Consider the following 18165-nt stretch of genomic DNA (forward strand, 5'->3'; position numbering starts at 1 on the left):
GATTTTAGCATAACAAACCTTATGTTGCTTAAAATAACAAATCAAACGTGTCAAAGGAATAAAAAGCAATAAACCTGTCAAGAGTTTCAGTTCTACAATCTCAGCCGCTGGGGTGCTATCCTCAAGGGCATGTCTTTAGAACCTTTCGTTAGTAAGCATGACTGTACAATATTGCTTTGGAGTAATCTTTTTAGGCTGTGCTGCCCCCATTCACTCTGTCTTGACTCTAAGCTTTTGATTTGATTTGTCTATTTTAAAACGGTAGGTTACGAAAGTACAAATACACAGGTTTCATCAGAGAAAGGGAATATAGTGTACCATAAGGGTACAAAGTCTGACCTTAACTACGGTCTGTGTTGTATCGCTCATGGTATCTTGAGCCCATACCTTGGTAAACAAAATGTACAATGCTGCCTCAGCCTCTGGTGCTGTTGTCGTGATGCTGAGGGAATGCACAGTGACTGGAATTCAGATTAACAGCTATTTGAGATGAACTAATGGTAAAGTTCCTTTGATCAGTTTATTTTGTTTAAAATACATGAGATTACTGAGCACACCTCAAGCGCTTAAGGGTCAAAAGCGTTGGAAGAACAGAACGGTTCAATTTCCAAGAGCATGCAAATGGTTAAAGCTGGCAAGCAGTATCACACTGAGGCATACAGTGAGGATTTGGAAGTTCCTCCAGCCATCTCCTAGGCTGTGTAAAATGGGTCAGGCCTCTACCCCGCAGTGTGCCAATGCCTCTCTACCCAGCAGCGCTCGGCAGGACCCCGGCTTGCCCGGCAACTGCCTGAATCAAAACGCTGCTGCCATGACAACGGGTTTGCCAGCGCGCCGGCATGCCATCACCTCTGAACCCTATCTTTATCTAAGGGCTCTGACAAGTGTCTCTAAGAGCTGGGAGAAAAGGGAAAGAGGAACAGAAATACAGCCTCCTTTCAGAGGGCAGATTTAAGTCCATTTTATTGGCTTGCCAGGATGCCGCACTTGAAAAAGGGGGTCACAGAAGGGAGGGGGTGGAAGAGAGAGGGAGAAAGAGAAAAACTGTCGCTCACTTGTGTTCCAGCTCTTTTAGAGAACATAAAAGAGTTCATGGGGGGAAATGAATGGGGAAGCTCCTCAAAGGGTTGCCAAGTCCATATCCTTGACTCCCCCACCCCGCAGTCGGAACACCAGCTTATAAAGGAGCTGATGGATTGAGAGAAATGAGAGCGGGTGAAATAAGTAAACCAACTACAATAACATTAATAACGTCCCTGTTTACATTCTCCCACATCTTTCCCGCGCACTACATTAGGCCCATTAAAAGTGTATGGGAAAGTAGGAAACGCAGTTAGCCGGTCCCCGCGTCTGAATGGACGGCTGTAGTGTATTCACAGTGCATGATTCATCCCAATGACCCAACTGCTGTGCTATTCTAAAAAAAAACAAAAAAAAAACCAAACCCACAGTCCCAGTATTTCAGCGCTCTTCAGCCCGAGCCCCGTCCATAATGTGCAGGGGAGGAGCGTGCCAAGATAAATGTCTGCAGCTTGCTTGTTTTTCCTTGTATGGGTTTGGAAGTGCTGCATCAGATAAGATGGTTCCACCGGCTTGAGCCATGTGCAGGGTTTGAGGCGGGCAAAAAAAAAACAGCAAGGGATTCATCTGTCAAGACAGAAGCCATGAGAGACGTGGACTTCCTGGAATGGAGTTTATACGTTTCCGAGCGGCTGGAGTCGCGGCCTCTCGTTTCATCCAGTTGGCCCGCATGGTTATGCGCCTCCTGAGCAACGGGGAGAGAACGAATGATCCGAGCGCTCCGCTCCGGTACCAGGTGGAAGTCTGGGCGATTACAAAACAAAGCGTTTCATAAGCCTCATTTCAGAGACAAACAACTTGCCGAGCATTTGCATTGGGAGCGAGGGGGGTTTGCCTCAACTACAGGTGACATTCCTGAATGCAAGCAAAGTCCGCCTCGTCACAGAGGGCTATTACCATAATGCATTGCTCTGGTGGAGAGCTACACGTTTGTGATTACATTTGAGTGATGTTCCCCTCCGTCATTACATAATCCCAATCATTTGCAAGGGAGATTGCCCGTGGACAACACAATCCAAACTCATAAAGCAAAAAGGGGGGACGCTAGCGCGTAATCTCAGATTATGATGTTTGTAATTACGATCATACTCCATTTTCAGGGAATTCATTTGCGATAAAATGCTGATAATCCCTCTGCTTACACAAAGGGTGGAAACAAATTAGGGTATCAGAGGAGAACGGAAAGGTTTACGTTAGCTGGGTTTGCGCTGCCTTTTTTTGTTCGGCTGGGGGTTCGTACCGCAGACGTGAACTCCTGTCGGTACAATGGGTCTGAATCGCGCAAAAGCATGGAGTGTATGAGCAACACAGGAGCACAATGGGCGATTGCATTTGACTATAATCCCAGTCTAATCAGATTGTTTTTCTTCCCTGCATGCAGGATGAGTAACCCTGAGGATCAAACGGGAACCAGCGTCGTTTTCCCCTTCAAGCTCAACTAGCATGTCTCCTCTTTCTCTTTCGACTTCCATCTGCTGCTGGGAGAAAGCCCTGCTTTTCCTCTTCTCCACGAGCGATCGTCGCATACTTCTGTAAATGCATATGCAACCGCAACCACAACCCATCTGTTTTCTCTCTGGGCAATTTGTGAAACTACGACAAAACCGCCTGTGACGGGCTACGAAGGAGGGAGAAAGAGAAAGAAAATAAAAGTACAAAGGAGAGAAAAGGAGAGAAGACGTTAACCCCTCTCTAGACTAACTGTCGGCTCGTTATTTTTTTAAGCAACTACTTCGACTTATTCGGTAAATTATCAAACTATTTACAGCATGTACTTTTAAACCATGCCTATTCAAGCTCGGCCTTCAGTTCGGGCCTGTGATGGGTCACATCTTTCATTTTTTGCTAGTGCCCATATGGGATTGTGGTAATGTGCTAGTGCCAAGCAATGCGCTGGAACATATCTGGCTCTTCTAGAATAAATACTGATGCTTGCAGCTCATAAAAAAAACATTATAAGCTTCATGTGAAGCTTGAAACAGACATCAGAATATATTTTACCTGGAAGTGAATAGTGTTAACCGTGTACTACTGCTGTTTACCCGTTCTAACATCTGACTGGATCCTGGTTAGACACTACACTTGTATTCATAGTCAGTAATGTATCAAGGCCTCCTTGAAGAACCAGATGTATACTTGTGTTCTCAGGAACCTGGTCTCAACCACTGGAAATCAGAACATGATTGGGTGATTCCTTCATCGCTTCCTAATTATGTTGACAGTAAATGTGATGCAGTTGGTCCTCTGAAACACTCCTGATTGGATCGTTAAAAAAACATAACTTTTTGCACAATAAAGAAAGAGCCTAGTAGAGCTAGCACTAGTCAAGGCTCATTTATACTCACTTTATATATTAAAAAAGAAATAAAAACGCTGTAACCGTCACTGCCCACATACTTATATGCGTCATTTACGTTGGCATGGATAGCAGTACATCCACTAGAGGGCAGTTCGGAGTCAAAAGTTGATTGTGTCAAATTTCTACCATATGTTTGTTTTCTGTTGAGTGTCTTCTTCATCATACCCATATGGTAGTGGCTGTGTTTCAATTATTGGCTATACTGCTCCCACGATTTCCACAGAAGGCTCTGTCCATATCCATATCTGTATTTAAGGTTGAGCATAAAATAGGCTTATTAATGCCAGTACTGTAATACATGCAGTTTAAATACAAGCATCATAATAAATAAAAAATATCAGTCTATGCTACAGCATCCCAGGATTTAAGGGCCTTGCTCAAGGGCCCAACAGTGGCAGTTCTGCAGTTTTTTAGCCCTTCTATTGGTTGTAGAATAACGAATCTTTAAACTGGTTACTAACTCATCAAATGTGTCGAAGGGAAGCAGAAATAACACTGACAGACTTTACAGCACTTTCAACAAATTTGAAGTCTTTTAACTTCCCAGTAAAGCATTTTTTATGTTGTTGTTGTTGGTGTAGTAAGACAGGATCTTTCTCTTGAAGTTGAAGGGGTTAAATTGAACTAGCAGCTGCATTTTCACTTATTAAAAAAACCCTCCAACAATGGGCTCTGGATCATTTCTGCAAGCGCAGAGCTGAGGTGAGCAGTGTCTAGTCTGGCAGTTTGGCTCCAGCCCCTGCTTTCTCCTCCGCCAAACGCACCTTCACTGTACTCAGCCGGCTGATCCTGAGGGTCCTGGCTGCCTGCACTAACCCCGTCCCATACAGCCTCTGCCTCTCACCACAACCGCCACTGGCCCCCAGATCAGCCGGATCCTGGCATTCTCTCCTGCCAACAGGGCAGCAGATGCGCAGGGCCAATTCTAGCACCAGCACATGAACAACTCCTATACTTTTTCCTCACATCCACCCTCCTCCCCAGAAGCGAGTAAGCACCCATCCTCCCAGCAAAACTTTCACTTGTGCCTCCTCGCTGCTGCTGACGACCTCTCAGCGAGTACGCGAACATTTCTGCCAATCTCATTAATGAACGGCGAGGGGAATAAATCGAATTTTGTTGTCTTTCCTTTTTTCCTTCTCTTTTTTTGACGCACACTCCCGAGCCCCATTCTCAGGCCAGATGTAATTGCCTGGCAGGCCGATCGGGTACTTCACAAATGCGCAAAATGTCATTATGGGGAGGCCTTGCATGCGTGTATTTGTGTGTGTGTGTGTGAAGGGAGAAAGAGGAGAGCGAGGAGAGAAGGAAGGACGTCTGTCTAGCACTCTCGCTCGGCGGCCCCGAGGCGCCCTGTTTACTCCGCCGAAGAGAGAAAGAGTCCTTATTGCATTGCGTGATCCGTGTAATTTCATTCCCCACTTGCTATACTTCTCATTATGGCCCTTCTGGCTGGATCTGCGCTCTCTGCAACGCTGCCCGTCATAACGGAGATAGAGGTAGAGAGAGAGAGAGGGAGGAGAGAGAGCCATCAACCAGGTGTGCATGAGCTAACGCAACAATAAGCTGCTTTCGACTGCGACGCTCCGACGACACCAGTGCAAACAAGGAAAAACCATCACATATCCTGCTGGCTGGAATGAATTTGCTATAAATTGCTATAACCCCTTGGCACATTCCCCCACCGTCACAAAAAAATCCATTCAGTGTGCGATTCCGTGATGGAATTTCAAAAACACATGGTATATTTCTGGAAGGGTCTAAAACGCTTAAATGCCTTCGCCTGAGGTTGTGCTCCTGTGCTTGTGGTGGTTCTCCACTTTTGAACAAGAAGGGTCTCTCCACTTTGGGGAATCAGATGTGAGGAGCTCTCTGCTGATTGTGGGCTGCTTACTTCTGTCAGCACTTTCACCTGTACTAGGAGCTTCAGAGCTCCAGTCACTTAACTGGCCATTTGTGGGAGAGCCGTGACCCTTTACAGAGGCAAATCAAAGGCGGTGCACTTCACACAAGCACCTGTCATCTGCCATGCTGGAAAAGTCTGTCTGATAGAGAAGAGCAGGCTAAAACCACAGGTGTGCTGGGGCCTGTAGTACAGACTGGGGTTGTGGGAACCAGGTTACCTAACAAGACCCATTACAATTACAATGAGGCTTTCTTTTCATTCACTGAAGGCCATTTTAATATGGGACCTATTAACCCTATCAAAAATATCACAAAAGAGTGGTCCAGTGGACTAAGACGCTGCCACTATGAACCGAGGATTGCTAGTTTGAATCACGCTGCTTGCCATCATCAGCCAGAGTTGATTGTGGCCCATTGTGCTCTCTCCACACATCATTCTAGTGTACTTTTGGATGTGTATCAGACCTGGAGAGCTGTGCTTCCTCCACGAGCACTGGCTACATAGCGATGCTGCATCAGTGGCAGTTTACAAAAAGGTGGTTGGCTTTGGAGGGGACATGTGCAAGTTGTCACCAACCTAGTGTCGGGGGCATTGCTAATGATAGGGGGAGTTCACATGATCTGAGATTGGGTAATTGGCCTTCCACAGTGGGTATAAAATAAATGTAAAAAACTGAACTCTATTATTTGGTCAAATACCCAACCAGAATTCTGTTGCAAGGTTGTTGATGGCTACCCAAAGGTGCAACTTGCTCTTAGACATTTAACCAAAGATTAGATGTTCTGTATGTATACATTCAACACTTTCACATGTTCAAGATGTGTGCTGTCACCCATTCTGCCTCAGAAAAAGAGAAAGTACAGTTTGAAGAACTCACTGAAAGCCCAATACTGCTGTGACATTCATGTCTATGGTGAATGTGTGTCAATGTCGGACCACAACTATATATATATATATATAATTTTCTTCCAAAAACATTCATGTCTGAATGGTTCTTTGAGTCGTCTAAGAACTACTAAGAACTTTTTTCTGAAACTGTATTCATCCAGCATTTATCAGCGTAGGAACTGAAGTTTGTTAGGCTGTATTTTTCTCATTTCACTCTAAAATAAAATGCTAGCGCTCCAAAGTCAGAGGTGTGGGCAACAGCAAAGCAGCTTGGGAACTAAACCAACTGAACAGATTGAAATAAAAGAAAGAAAAAAAAAGTGCTAAAATGGAATGTGAAGAACTGAAATGGAACGGAGTGAAAAGCAGATTGCTGTTCTCAGAAAGGCTCATCATAGCTTAAATACCGTATCATTTGTATGCACAGAATGAATCACATACAATCCATTCAAATCTTAATAAAGCCTTCATTGAAAGTTTGGGAGGACAAACAGTAGATACAGTCACTACTCACCTCTGTCCAGCTCAGTTTAATTACAGCAAGAAGGTGAGCGTTTTCCGCAGCACAGATCTATACATTTGTCCTGGGAGAGCTTTAAATGAGTCATTTGAGTTATGACTCAACATTACTTTCTGTTCAGTTTTCTTATGCAAGCACATTGGTGTTATTTGTGCTACCGTCTGAAAAAGCGAATTTACCCACAACCAACTTTTCCTGCAGCACCAGCAAGCCAAGTGGCCATTCCGCATGCTTTCAGAAGTATTTGAAGACAGGCCAGCCTGTAGGAAATATCCAAACCTACATTTGAAAACTAGCAGAGGGGCTTGAAAGAGCCTCCTTATCTGCACTCTGCCAACTGTTCCAACTACTCCAGAATTTTTTTAAATATGCCTGAAGCCAGCAATTTTTTTCTCCCATTAAAGACTTTGTTGTTAGGATTTTTATTTTGTTGGATAAGTCACATACATAACAAGCTGTAATGTAAGATATAGTGTGAAATTCTTCTCACGACATTCATGGGCTCTAACTCGGGTCATTATTTTGAACATATGCACTCGTCTGAATTATGGCCCCCGTTCAACGTTTTATCCTGCGTTTTGAGGCGTTCTTGTAGGCATGAGAAGCAGTTATAGATAGGATAAAGTTAATGGTGACGGTGCTAACACGTGTTAAGATGATTACGAGGCTGAAAAAAAAGCGCTCGAAGCTGTAGCGTTTAAACCCTCCTCTCAAATCTGTCTGTTCGGTTAGCTAAGCCTGCCTGCAGGACGCTCGGCTCATGGATTTTCCGCAAATTGTTACTTCAGTCAAAAGGGGACACAATGTGGCCTGCCAATGTTGCTCTCCAAGCTTTTAAATTGTGTGCTTCTTTGTCATCGTAAAAACGCACCCCGTCCCTATTTTTTTCCCCTTTCTTTTCTTTTCTTCTTCGTCGTCTGCTTTTTTTTTTTTTTTTGAAAGAAGCCAGAAAGCTTTGAAAAAAGCCTCTAAATGCCCCCAATCTATTAATCCTGTTTAGCTGGAACTTTCTAGTGTAGTTAGGCCAAGTTCGTCTGACAGTCCACTGCAGGTACAATCGATGTCTGGATCAATATGTCCCGTTCAGCTAAATACAGATTAACAGGTGGCCACTGAGGCAAATGTTTCTAAACAAAGTCTGACATTTAGGTTTAGTGATTTAGTTATCTGCACATCAGCTAACATGGAGTTTGGCTTGGCTTCTGCCCTGGTAACAAAAGCTAATCTCTAATTCGATATAAAATTCATCAGCGGAGAGTGCTGCGGGGTTGCTCAGCATGTCCACGGCTGTGTGCATGTGTAAGTGGGTGAGGATGTATGTGTGCGTGAATGTGTGTGAGACACTGTGTGCGGTCAAGATTACGTACTTCTGCGGCAGGTATCCCTTCGGGTGGGCGGCACTGAAGAAGCACTTCTTGTTCAAGAGACACCTCCTTCCCCAGGGGCTCCTGGTCAAACGTTTTCCTGAGATCTGTGAGACGAAACAGGGAGTATAAATTCAGGGTATTTACAGGTTTAGGCAAATGAAGCATAAGTCTTTAGCTTAAGAGCTTTTTAATCGCAGCTGTGGTGCAATTTAAGGCCATTTACCGCAACAGTGAGTGTGTTTACATGCACACCAATAATATGGTCATTATCTAATTTCAGCAGTTACCTGATTATTCAAGTGGCCGTCTAAACAGCGTACTCTGATTACTTAGAAGTAGTCCATGTTGCAAAATATATGTATTTAAATATCCTGTTAGCGTAGCCTTCCGGTAGCTTTTTAAAGCAGATTCATTACGTTTTCAGCATGTGTTTATGAGAGGATATTGGTGACAGTCCAAGCCCAGTGTTTGTTAGCAATGCTAACCTAGCATCTCCCGTTCTATACTAAAGATCCACGTATCGGACACCAAAAATGCCTTGACTATTCCTCCGTATCTGAGGTCAGTGATAAATACCGTTCACTGGATGTTTTGTCAAAGTATTCCTTTAAAGCTGTTTCTGGATTGCAAGAAATTCCGAAAAGTGAGCTGGACTTTGGCTCAGAAATCATTTGCATAGGTGTGCAAAAGGATCCAGAAAGAAAAGAGCTGCATGAAACAGTAAACACTTGAAACAACGTCTTTCAAAAAGAAAACATGGCTGAATTATGAGCAATTTGCATTCACACACATTTCCAAATAACTATTTAGCAGAAAACGAAGGTAAGAATTGTGAAGCTTACGCCACGTGCTGCATTCTTTGGAGAGTTTGCTCATGAGTTGCTAAGCAACTGTAGAGGGCGTGTATTTACGACTAAATCTGATTACTGGATGAGTCATGTAGACCCGGACTTTTCTCATTATCAGATTACTGAAGTTCTTGTAAACGTGCGGAGTGAATTACTGTCTAAATCAGATTTTCTACAGCTATCGGATTATTACGTACATGTAAACTTACTTAGCGAGGAAAACTAACAACAAAGGGGATTTGCTGACTACTGAGACTTGCTTATTTATAGGATGGTAGATGGAGAGGAGGAGGAACCTGCCAGAAGCCCCTCCTCCTCTCAATCTACCATCCTACAAATAAGTTTGTCTCAGTCGTCAGTAAATAGTTTTTTTAAAATAGTAGAGTTATTCAATAGCTCCACATTGTGTACCGCATAACATGTACCCCAAAAATACAGTGATGCCGTGCTGGTGCCATATCGCCCATCCCCTACATCAGGGCAGAGGATGTCTAAATGTAAGACATTTGAAGATTTCTGAAGGACTGGCTGATACCCTGAAAAGGGCTTTTCTGAACTTTTCTGCATCCAAGTCTGAAACCAAACGCAATTTCACAAAGGTATGAAATGGGAAGGAATCTGATTGTGAGAACCATTATCGTAGAACAGGATCCTACAAATCCTTCCTGGTGCCACTCAGTTATCTCTCACCTCCAAATACATTTCAACATTTGGCAATCGAGATGTGTTACAGACCCCCGTTCGGTGAAGGTAATTAAGTTTTGTATGAAAATGAGCACTCCTCTCCACCGAGAGGAGCTCTTCTGTTACAACGCTCAGCCTTCCCGTTCCACAGTCCCGCCATTAAACGCTGATTATTCTCCATGACAAGCAGGGATCTAGTATTTACGTTCTTGTGCCCTTTTCCTCTCAGGCACTCATAAATCTGTCCGCGGCTTCTTCCCCAAGTCTGCTACACCTGCTGGAATGGAGATATTTTTCACTCGGCATGCACCACGCTGCACTGTGCCCCCCGGTTCCATGGGTACATATTTGACTTTCAGCTCAAATACAACATGTCACCGGTTTAAGGATGGTGGAAAGTACATGCTGATGGGGGGAGCTATTTTTGGTGACCGCTATGATGAGTTTTTTTTTTTTTTCTGGCGAGCAGACCATCGTTAATGAGGTGGTGCATGTTGGGCAGACTTCGAAACAAGTCAAAATAGAATTTCAAAGTAAACTAAGATTAACACACATTCTATGCAGGGAAGGAGAGGCTCTGCGACGTCTGAGGCCGAGCCCATTTGTTTGCTGCCTCGACGCGAGGATCTGACGTTTACAATTCTCTGGACGATTCCTCCTGTTTATCTGCTGACACTTTTATTTACTGCGTTAATCGCTGAAGAAAGAAACGGATCGGGCTGACAAATGGTTTCCAACCTGTGGGCTTGACAGCAGACCTTCATAAGCCACTAATGCCTCTGTCTCTGCTATCATCCCACACTGATTCAAAATGCGAAGCCCTCCAGAGTGAAATGATTGATCAGCGTTTGTCACGTGACACGTTCAGCCTTCAGCTTTGTGCTTTGTTGACACACATCACATCACCTCATCATAGTGGGATTAAAGGTATTGATACTAGGCGACCTGCTCCCCCCCCCCTCATTTTCTCAATCACATTAAGAGACACTCCTCAACACCCCGTTACAGCCCCGTCTCCTTAACACCCTATCACTTTACCCCGTCTCCTCATCACTTCAATATTCCACCCCATTCTTCTAAACGTCCCGTCTCTTCCCCCCATCTCCTCAACGCCCCATTACTCCACCCCATCTTCTCAACACCCCATCACTACAGCCCATCTCCTTAACACCCCATTACTCCCACCCCATCTCCTTACCCCCCTCTTACTCCACCCCATTTCTTCATCACTTCAATATTCCACACCCCTCTCCTTAACGTCCAGTTCTCCACCCCATCCTCAACTCCCCATTGCTTTACCCCATCTCCTCAACACCCTATTACTGCACCCCATCTTCTCAACACCCTATTACTCCACACCCCATTACAGCACCCCATCTCCTCAACACCCTATTACTCTACCTCATCTCCTCAACACCCCTTACTCCACACCCCATTACTGCACCCCATCTCCTCAACACCCTATTACTCTACCTCATCTCCTCAACACCCCTTACTCCACACCCCATTACTGCACCTCCATCTCCTCAACACCCTATTACTCTACCTCATCTCCTCAACACCCCTTACTCCACACCCCATTACTGCATCCCATCCCCTCAACACCCTATTACTCTACCTCATCTCCTCAACACCCCTCACCCCACACCCCATTACTGCACCTCCATCTCCTCAACACCCTATTACTCTACCTCATCTCCTCAACACCCCTTACTCCACACCCCATTACTGCACCTCCATCTCCTCAACACCCTATTACTCTACCTCATCTCCTCAACACCCCTTACTCCACACCCCATTACAGCACCTCCATCTCCTCAACACCCTATTACTCTACCTCATCTCCTCAACACCCCTTACTCCACACCCCATTACTGCATCCCATCCCGTCAACACCCTATTACTCTACCTCATCTTCTCAACACCCCTTACTTCACACCCCATTACTGCACCTCCATCTCCTCAACACCCTATTACTCTACCTCATCTCCTCAACACCCCTCACCCCACACCCCATTACTGCACCTCCATCTCCTCAACACCCTATTACTCTACCTCATCTCCTCAACACCCCTTACTCCACACCCCATTACTGCACCTCCATCTACTCAACACCCTATTACCTTACACCCTATAACCTGATGCACAAAAGTAAACACTTGGATATAATTATTACACATGAAGCCGAATGAGATAAGATAACACTTTATTGATCCCGAAGGAAATTGCAGAAAACAGAATTGCCGACATTCCTCTTGGACAGGTATGTAAACGCTGTAAATCTGTATAATGCACACTGTTGTAGACAGCAGCACATATCAGGGTAAAATGCTCACACAATCACACACAGGAGTTTGATGCCAACTCTGCTACACCAAAAAGGAACCGTAGAGTATGTGGGAGCCTCATTAGATGATCATTCCAGATTTTAGAGGCATGCTTCGTGTTCATGGCAGGGAATGGAGGGAAGATGCAAAGTGCAAAATGGTTCCAGTGTGGTGTTTACCTACTTAACCACTAGGGGTGGTGTTTCTTATATCCTGACTAATGCTTTTTTGAAGGATGTTGCGCCTGGTGCTATCTGTTCAGAGGCTCATGTAAAAACGGAGGTTAAACAGCCTGAATTACTATGCGGAGTAAATATTTCAGTAGGGACGAATTGCTACAGGGAAGTGCTTTGTTTTGCTCTTTTTGCCCATCAACAGAAAGGCAGGATGATCAGCCAGCTCTCTTTCTATCTCTGCCCATCCAGCATTCGACTGCACTGGCCTTGTGAAGAGAGTGAGGGACTTCACATGCTGCTCTAATAAAAATCCAATATTTCTCCCCTTTCTCGCACTTGATGAAATGGGTGTGAGGCCAGCAGGAGAGTATGGCGAGTGGAGAGTCGACTCGGTCAGCCTTGGGCTTCATTAGATATATATTATGTTCTGTAGGGAAAGCGGTGTGTCAAGACGAGAGAAGGTAATAACACGATCACTTGGAGCAGAGCAAAGCCTTGTCACCCAGTCACTGCTGGCACCAAATCCCTACACCACTCATCCTCTCGCTGAATACAGAGCCTACGGCGACTCGTTTAGGACCAAAAAAGACAGAATGAAAGCAGAGGCGCTTCTATTCTGTTGGCGTCAGGCCAGCGATAGCAAGCGCTCTTTGAGGATAAAAGCGAGCCATGAGAGCTGAATGGGAGTATGTTAACCGTCTGGACTTGGAATAAGTTTCCCTTTTTGGAAAGGTCAGGCTGGATTGAAGGAACTTTAATGAATTGCAGATCATGGGCCGCTAGTGCTGGATGATACGGATACTGAAATTCAATATTATGATATATCATATCTGATGATATTTAAGTGTGCATTAATACAGGTAATGAAGCCCTGCTTTCTGACCACTGGTACTCTCTGTTGAAAGAATGTCAGAATGTCAGAAACCTCATGCAGCTTGTTTTGTTCTGAATATGTCTTTTAGAATTCCACCGCATAGTACAGCAAATGTGAAACGCCCATCTCCAGAAAGGAAATTACTATTGATTCATATTCGCATATGCATGCTTTTATACCAATCAGAAGAACCAGCAAATCACATACAATCTATTAATATAATACCAATAAAACTAATATACAATTATTTTAGTTAATACAATTATTTATGCAAGTCTTTCTATATAAAGGTTGCCTCCAAAGCTAAAATCAATAATTCAAGTGTTCTTGTTACCATGACATGTGAGAAAATACTATTTCTTAAAGAATAATATATTATATTTAATAATTTCTCAGTGGTACATGCTCATTTTCACATGCCTGTATCAACCAACATGTCATATGCATATAAAATATAATCAAATTATTTGGTATTATTTTTTATTATATGTGTGTCCCTGTTTAAATAAGATGTATTTATTAAATTTCATTTTTTTTCATTGTTTTGTCTGTGAGTAAAGTACTGTTGCTTGAGCCTTTACAATTCAAATCAAATTCAGGATCATGGAATTTATCATGTATAATGATTGTAAAATGAACTACAAACAAATTGAATCTAACTTAGTCTCGGCCTGGACTTGGAATCAACTGCTACAAAGTTCTCGTCTTGACTTGGGCTCAATATGTCCTGGTCTTGGTCTTGACTTGGGACACGTCTTTGATGGTCTTGGCTACCACACACTTCTATTGGTGTGGATAGACTGCAGCTGATGGAAATAGGCCTCTCTCCAATCAGCTCTGCCTAATTAAACCGCGTACATACCAGTAGTGCTCACAACAGCATGGGATGAAGAACAAAGGGAAGGCATGTTTTCAAATGAGACGGCCTTCTCGGCCTTCTCTGCACAGGAATCAAAAAAAGTTTGTTCTGCATGCACTGGAACAAAGTTCAGACGTGGGCCAGATCATCTGCGAGACAAAGGGGAATGCTAATATCTATCCGAACAGTTTAGGAGCCAATCTGGGCAATGTTAGTTAAAGTGGACGTCTGACTGAGTGTTTGCTGAAGATGAAGGGAGACTTTCATACATATTTGATAGCTGGATAACAGTAATCGCTTTACGATTGATACGATCAGGCTTTTTACAAAGCTCACAATTATATTTCAAAGGGCAAAGAAAAAGAGGATTGTTTTTTCCCCTAAGCTCAGATAAGGCTATGTTCAGAGGCGAGATTTCGTCCTTCTGGCAAGGCCTCCTGGGGGAAACATAGCCGGGTCCAGTTGGTCTCCGTAGGGAACGCTATTGGCACACTGTTGTCAAATCTTAGCAACCGTAGGATGGCCACAAAGGACTGTTAGAGACATTCTGTGCTAGCTTAAATCCCAGATTCCGAAATGATTTATTTCAAGTGTTTATATCGTTTTTGGACGGATCTTCGGATTTACGCGCCGCCTTGAAAGCCTCCTTTTTTGGTGTTGGCGGGATGCCAGCGTGGGTCACAGCTGTATTTCCGCTCCCAAAATATGACTGAAGCTGGTGGCCTCATCATCTCAGTGGGGAGATTGACTTCCTTTAATGTGCTGACAGGGCACTTGCTGCGAGAGCACACTTCACCTGTTCCTGGGTCAGTGAGGGTATACACACACACACATATCCCCCACACATAAGACTACAGTTCAGTCTGTGAACTTGAAAAAAGACTGTAAGGAAAAGCCAGAGACTCACAGAACTGTGGGCTTCTATCCTAACGGCTAAAGTTGTATTGAGGTCTCTCTGGTTTAGAGCTTTAAACCTGCTTGATATTTTGTATAAGACCAGAATGTAGCCCAGCAGGCTATGTTACCAAAATCATTCTGCCCTTGATGACCTGAAGCTGAAGAACAGTGAAGGTTAGGAAGTGGTGTCATGCACAGTGCCTTCGCAGTGTAAGCTAGAGACTGGATGTGGCAGGTCGCGTCCAGGCTCTGCAGTAAACTTGACACAAAGCTTGCACACATTTGCTGTGTACCTGGCTGTAGCCTGAAAAATGCCTGTCCAAAACTGTAGACCAGCAAAATTCTGTCCAAAACCAACTGTAGCCCAGCAGAATTCTGTCCAAATCTTTCAGGCTGACTGTAGCCTGAAGCAATTCTGTCCAAGCCTGCCTCTAGCCCAGCAAATTTCTATCCAAACCCAACTGCTGCCTAGCGAATTCTGTCGAAACCTGACTCTAGCCAGCAAAATTCTATACAAACTTGCCTGCAGCTCAATAAAACTGTGCCGAAGCATGACGTTAGCCCAGAAACTGTGTCCAAACCTGACTGCAGCCCAGGTGAAAGCATGTGGTAGAAATACGGTTTCTGCTGGCCTTTTGGTGGCCCACATTCTTCACAGTTAACTAAAACTGGGCATTGCTGATCCCATACACATACTGTACTGACCTTTTAATACAGTGTTTGGGAGTTTAGGAGGCAGAGAGTCTGTGTAAGGCCTCTAAATGTTTTACAAATAACAAGTCATTGTTGTATGTTACATTTTTCCTTATACCACTGCAGCACTGAGTAACAGAAAGAGTGGCCTTTCTCAGTCAATCTTTAGAAATACACGTTCTAGTCATTTTTTAAACTGCTGATGATTATGTAGAGCTACTAGTGTGCAATATGGGTTGAAAAGGGAGAGATGAGAACCTGCTGAAGCCCGTGTCAAGATAAAAAAGTGAAAGGCAGCTTTCTTGATATACAAAAAGTACAACTGTGTAAAATTGCAACAAAAAGTTTCACTATATATCAAATACTGTCTGATCGCAGGACCGTACCAAGCACATTGTGTCAACAGTTGGGTCTTATATAGTTCTATCAAATAGTTTAAGGTCTTCTATGGCTATGCGGAAGAGAGCCAAAGTGGAGGCCGAGGTGAGTAGGGGTGTAGGAAATGAGTGGACGCTGATGAACGACGATGGTTGGGATACAAGGATATGCTCTGTGGGACGGCTCGGTTTGTCTACGCAGAGTGAGCTAGCGACAGGACGCAGCCCTGTGGGTGTCTGTCCACTGTGCGCCTGTCACACACACACACACACACACACACAACAGCACAAGGTCACTGGGAGAGAAGGGGAGAGAGTGTGTGCAGAGTGTGTATGTGAATCACAGAGAGAGAGAGAGAGAGTGCTGGGAAGTCACAGAGTTCTGAGAACTTGCGCAGACGCTTGTGCTTTAACTGCAGTGACACGCCGGTGACGCCAACCACCACTAAGGGTCTAGATGCACTTTCCATAGACAAACAGCGCCGCGAAGGACGGGTTTCATTTATTCTTATATTGGAGGAAAAAAGGCCCGTCTTGGGCTTTCCATTTGAAACGAGGGGTTTACGCTGGATGTCAGCATGGATCTAGCTCCCTCTCGCTCCATTAGCGAAGTCCTCCGGTACCAGCTTCTGCTGATAGAATTGCTCTGTTTCTGCAGCTTGAGTCATCCCATGATGCAATCAGAGATTTGTCATGTTAAACTGCAGTGGCGTCCACTGTCAAGTCCAGGCACAAAAAGCCACCTCCCTGGCAAATGGCGAGTACCTCTGACTGACACACATACACACGTAAACACACACACACACAGCACCTCCATCTACCCAAATGTGTTTGCCCGCTGTCAGCGCGGCACGCATCAGAGGCCATTACTGTAATAATGTGCGGCGGGTCCCACTTTAAAAAAAAAACGGCGATGGCGCCTCAGTGAGGCAGCCACGAGACTGCTTGGGGATTGGCACTTTAAACAACTCACTCCAATTACCAGCATTTTCATTCCATTACGGCCTTCCACCAGCGCCCGCCTCCCCCGGGGCCCTCTCCCGCTCCCCTGGACCTGTGTGGGTGGAATTAATTGGTTGTGTTCCAACACATGTGAGCTCAAAACGCCATCGACTGCAAATCGAACACAGTACCTTCTGCCTGTTGCGTTCTGTTGTATTTTACTACACTTACTAAATATAAATATATACAGTTGTTTTTTTTTGTTTTTTTTTAGCTAAGGCAGTTAGTGGACTCAGCTTGACGGATTTTCCTCAACATCTCTTCATCTCTGAAGTACTAATGGCCTGTCTCTTTCTTAGTGAAGTCTGGAACACTTTCCAAACCTTTCCCAAACACGAGCAAATGCATTTTCCTGTATGAAATCAAGAACTAGGCTGGAGATGTGGAGGCTGAAGTTTTCTGCCGCATCCTTTAGGCCGCGTGGTCCTACAGCGTACTCGCATTCTCTCCACACAATGATCGTTTGAGCATCGGCTTGTTGTGCCGTGGCTGGAGGCTGCACTTCTGACCCAGACGGTCTGTCTGCTCGCCACAGTCATTTTTCTCAGTCATTATCTTTAATAGGCCTTATTCGATTCGCTTCTTCAGTCTCGGTATCGCTGACACGAGCATGAGTCGTTGGTGTTGCCTTCATTTGAGAATGACACATTAGCGATGGTGAAAGCCAGATAAGCCCACTTTAGAGTTCTCAGACAAATGCGATCCATATTTTTGTGCACTGTTCCAGCAGTTTAAAGAAACACGAGAAGTGAATGATGTTTGGGGGATGGAGGTGGAAATAAGCAAACAGCGAAACTAGATTTATTATTCTCTCTAATGGACAAAATGCATTACAATGCCATTGGTGATATGTAGTGGCACCACACAAGAGTTCTTTTGCCATTACGAATTAATGGCAGATGATGTAGAGGGCCATTTTGCTTATTCTGAAGCATTTCAGCTTCGGCGCTATCAGGGACGCTCGGTTAGCTGAAATGAGTTTTATCAGATTTAAGCCGAGCAAACGGAGTGAATAACAAACCCGACTTCAATTAAAACATACCCACAGATACAATTTTCAAGTGATGCTTCACTTGAACTGTATGTGTGGCCTCAGGGACTCAAAAAAAAAAAAAAACATCAGTCTCCAGCCTTCAGTCCATCAATTCTCTACATAAAATGTAGAAATAACGAGCTTACCTTGAAAGCCTTCTAAAAAATAGTGAAATTAAAAGCGCTTGGTTGAGACGTGGTGTTGAACACACAGGACAAAATGATTACCTTAGCTTCGGGGAACGTGAAGTTTGGTGCTTTTTTATTACAGAGACA

At 44.3% G+C, this 18165-nt stretch overlaps 1 protein-coding gene across 2 annotated transcripts in view; it reads right to left on the reverse strand.

The window, feature by feature from the left end:
- unc5cb (unc-5 netrin receptor Cb) overlaps positions 1 to 18165 on the reverse strand; it is a 164712-nt gene that overhangs the window by 59337 nt on the left and 87210 nt on the right. For both annotated transcript variants that reach the window (XM_072659307.1, XM_072659306.1), the window contains exon 4: positions 8121 to 8224. In XM_072659307.1, coding sequence (XP_072515408.1) covers positions 8121 to 8224 — 104 coding nt within the window. The remainder of the gene's footprint in view (positions 1 to 8120; positions 8225 to 18165) is intronic.

The sequence above is a fragment of the Salminus brasiliensis genome, chromosome 16, assembly GCF_030463535.1.
Source record: "Salminus brasiliensis chromosome 16, fSalBra1.hap2, whole genome shotgun sequence".
Taxonomy (NCBI): Eukaryota; Metazoa; Chordata; class Actinopteri; order Characiformes; family Bryconidae; genus Salminus; species Salminus brasiliensis.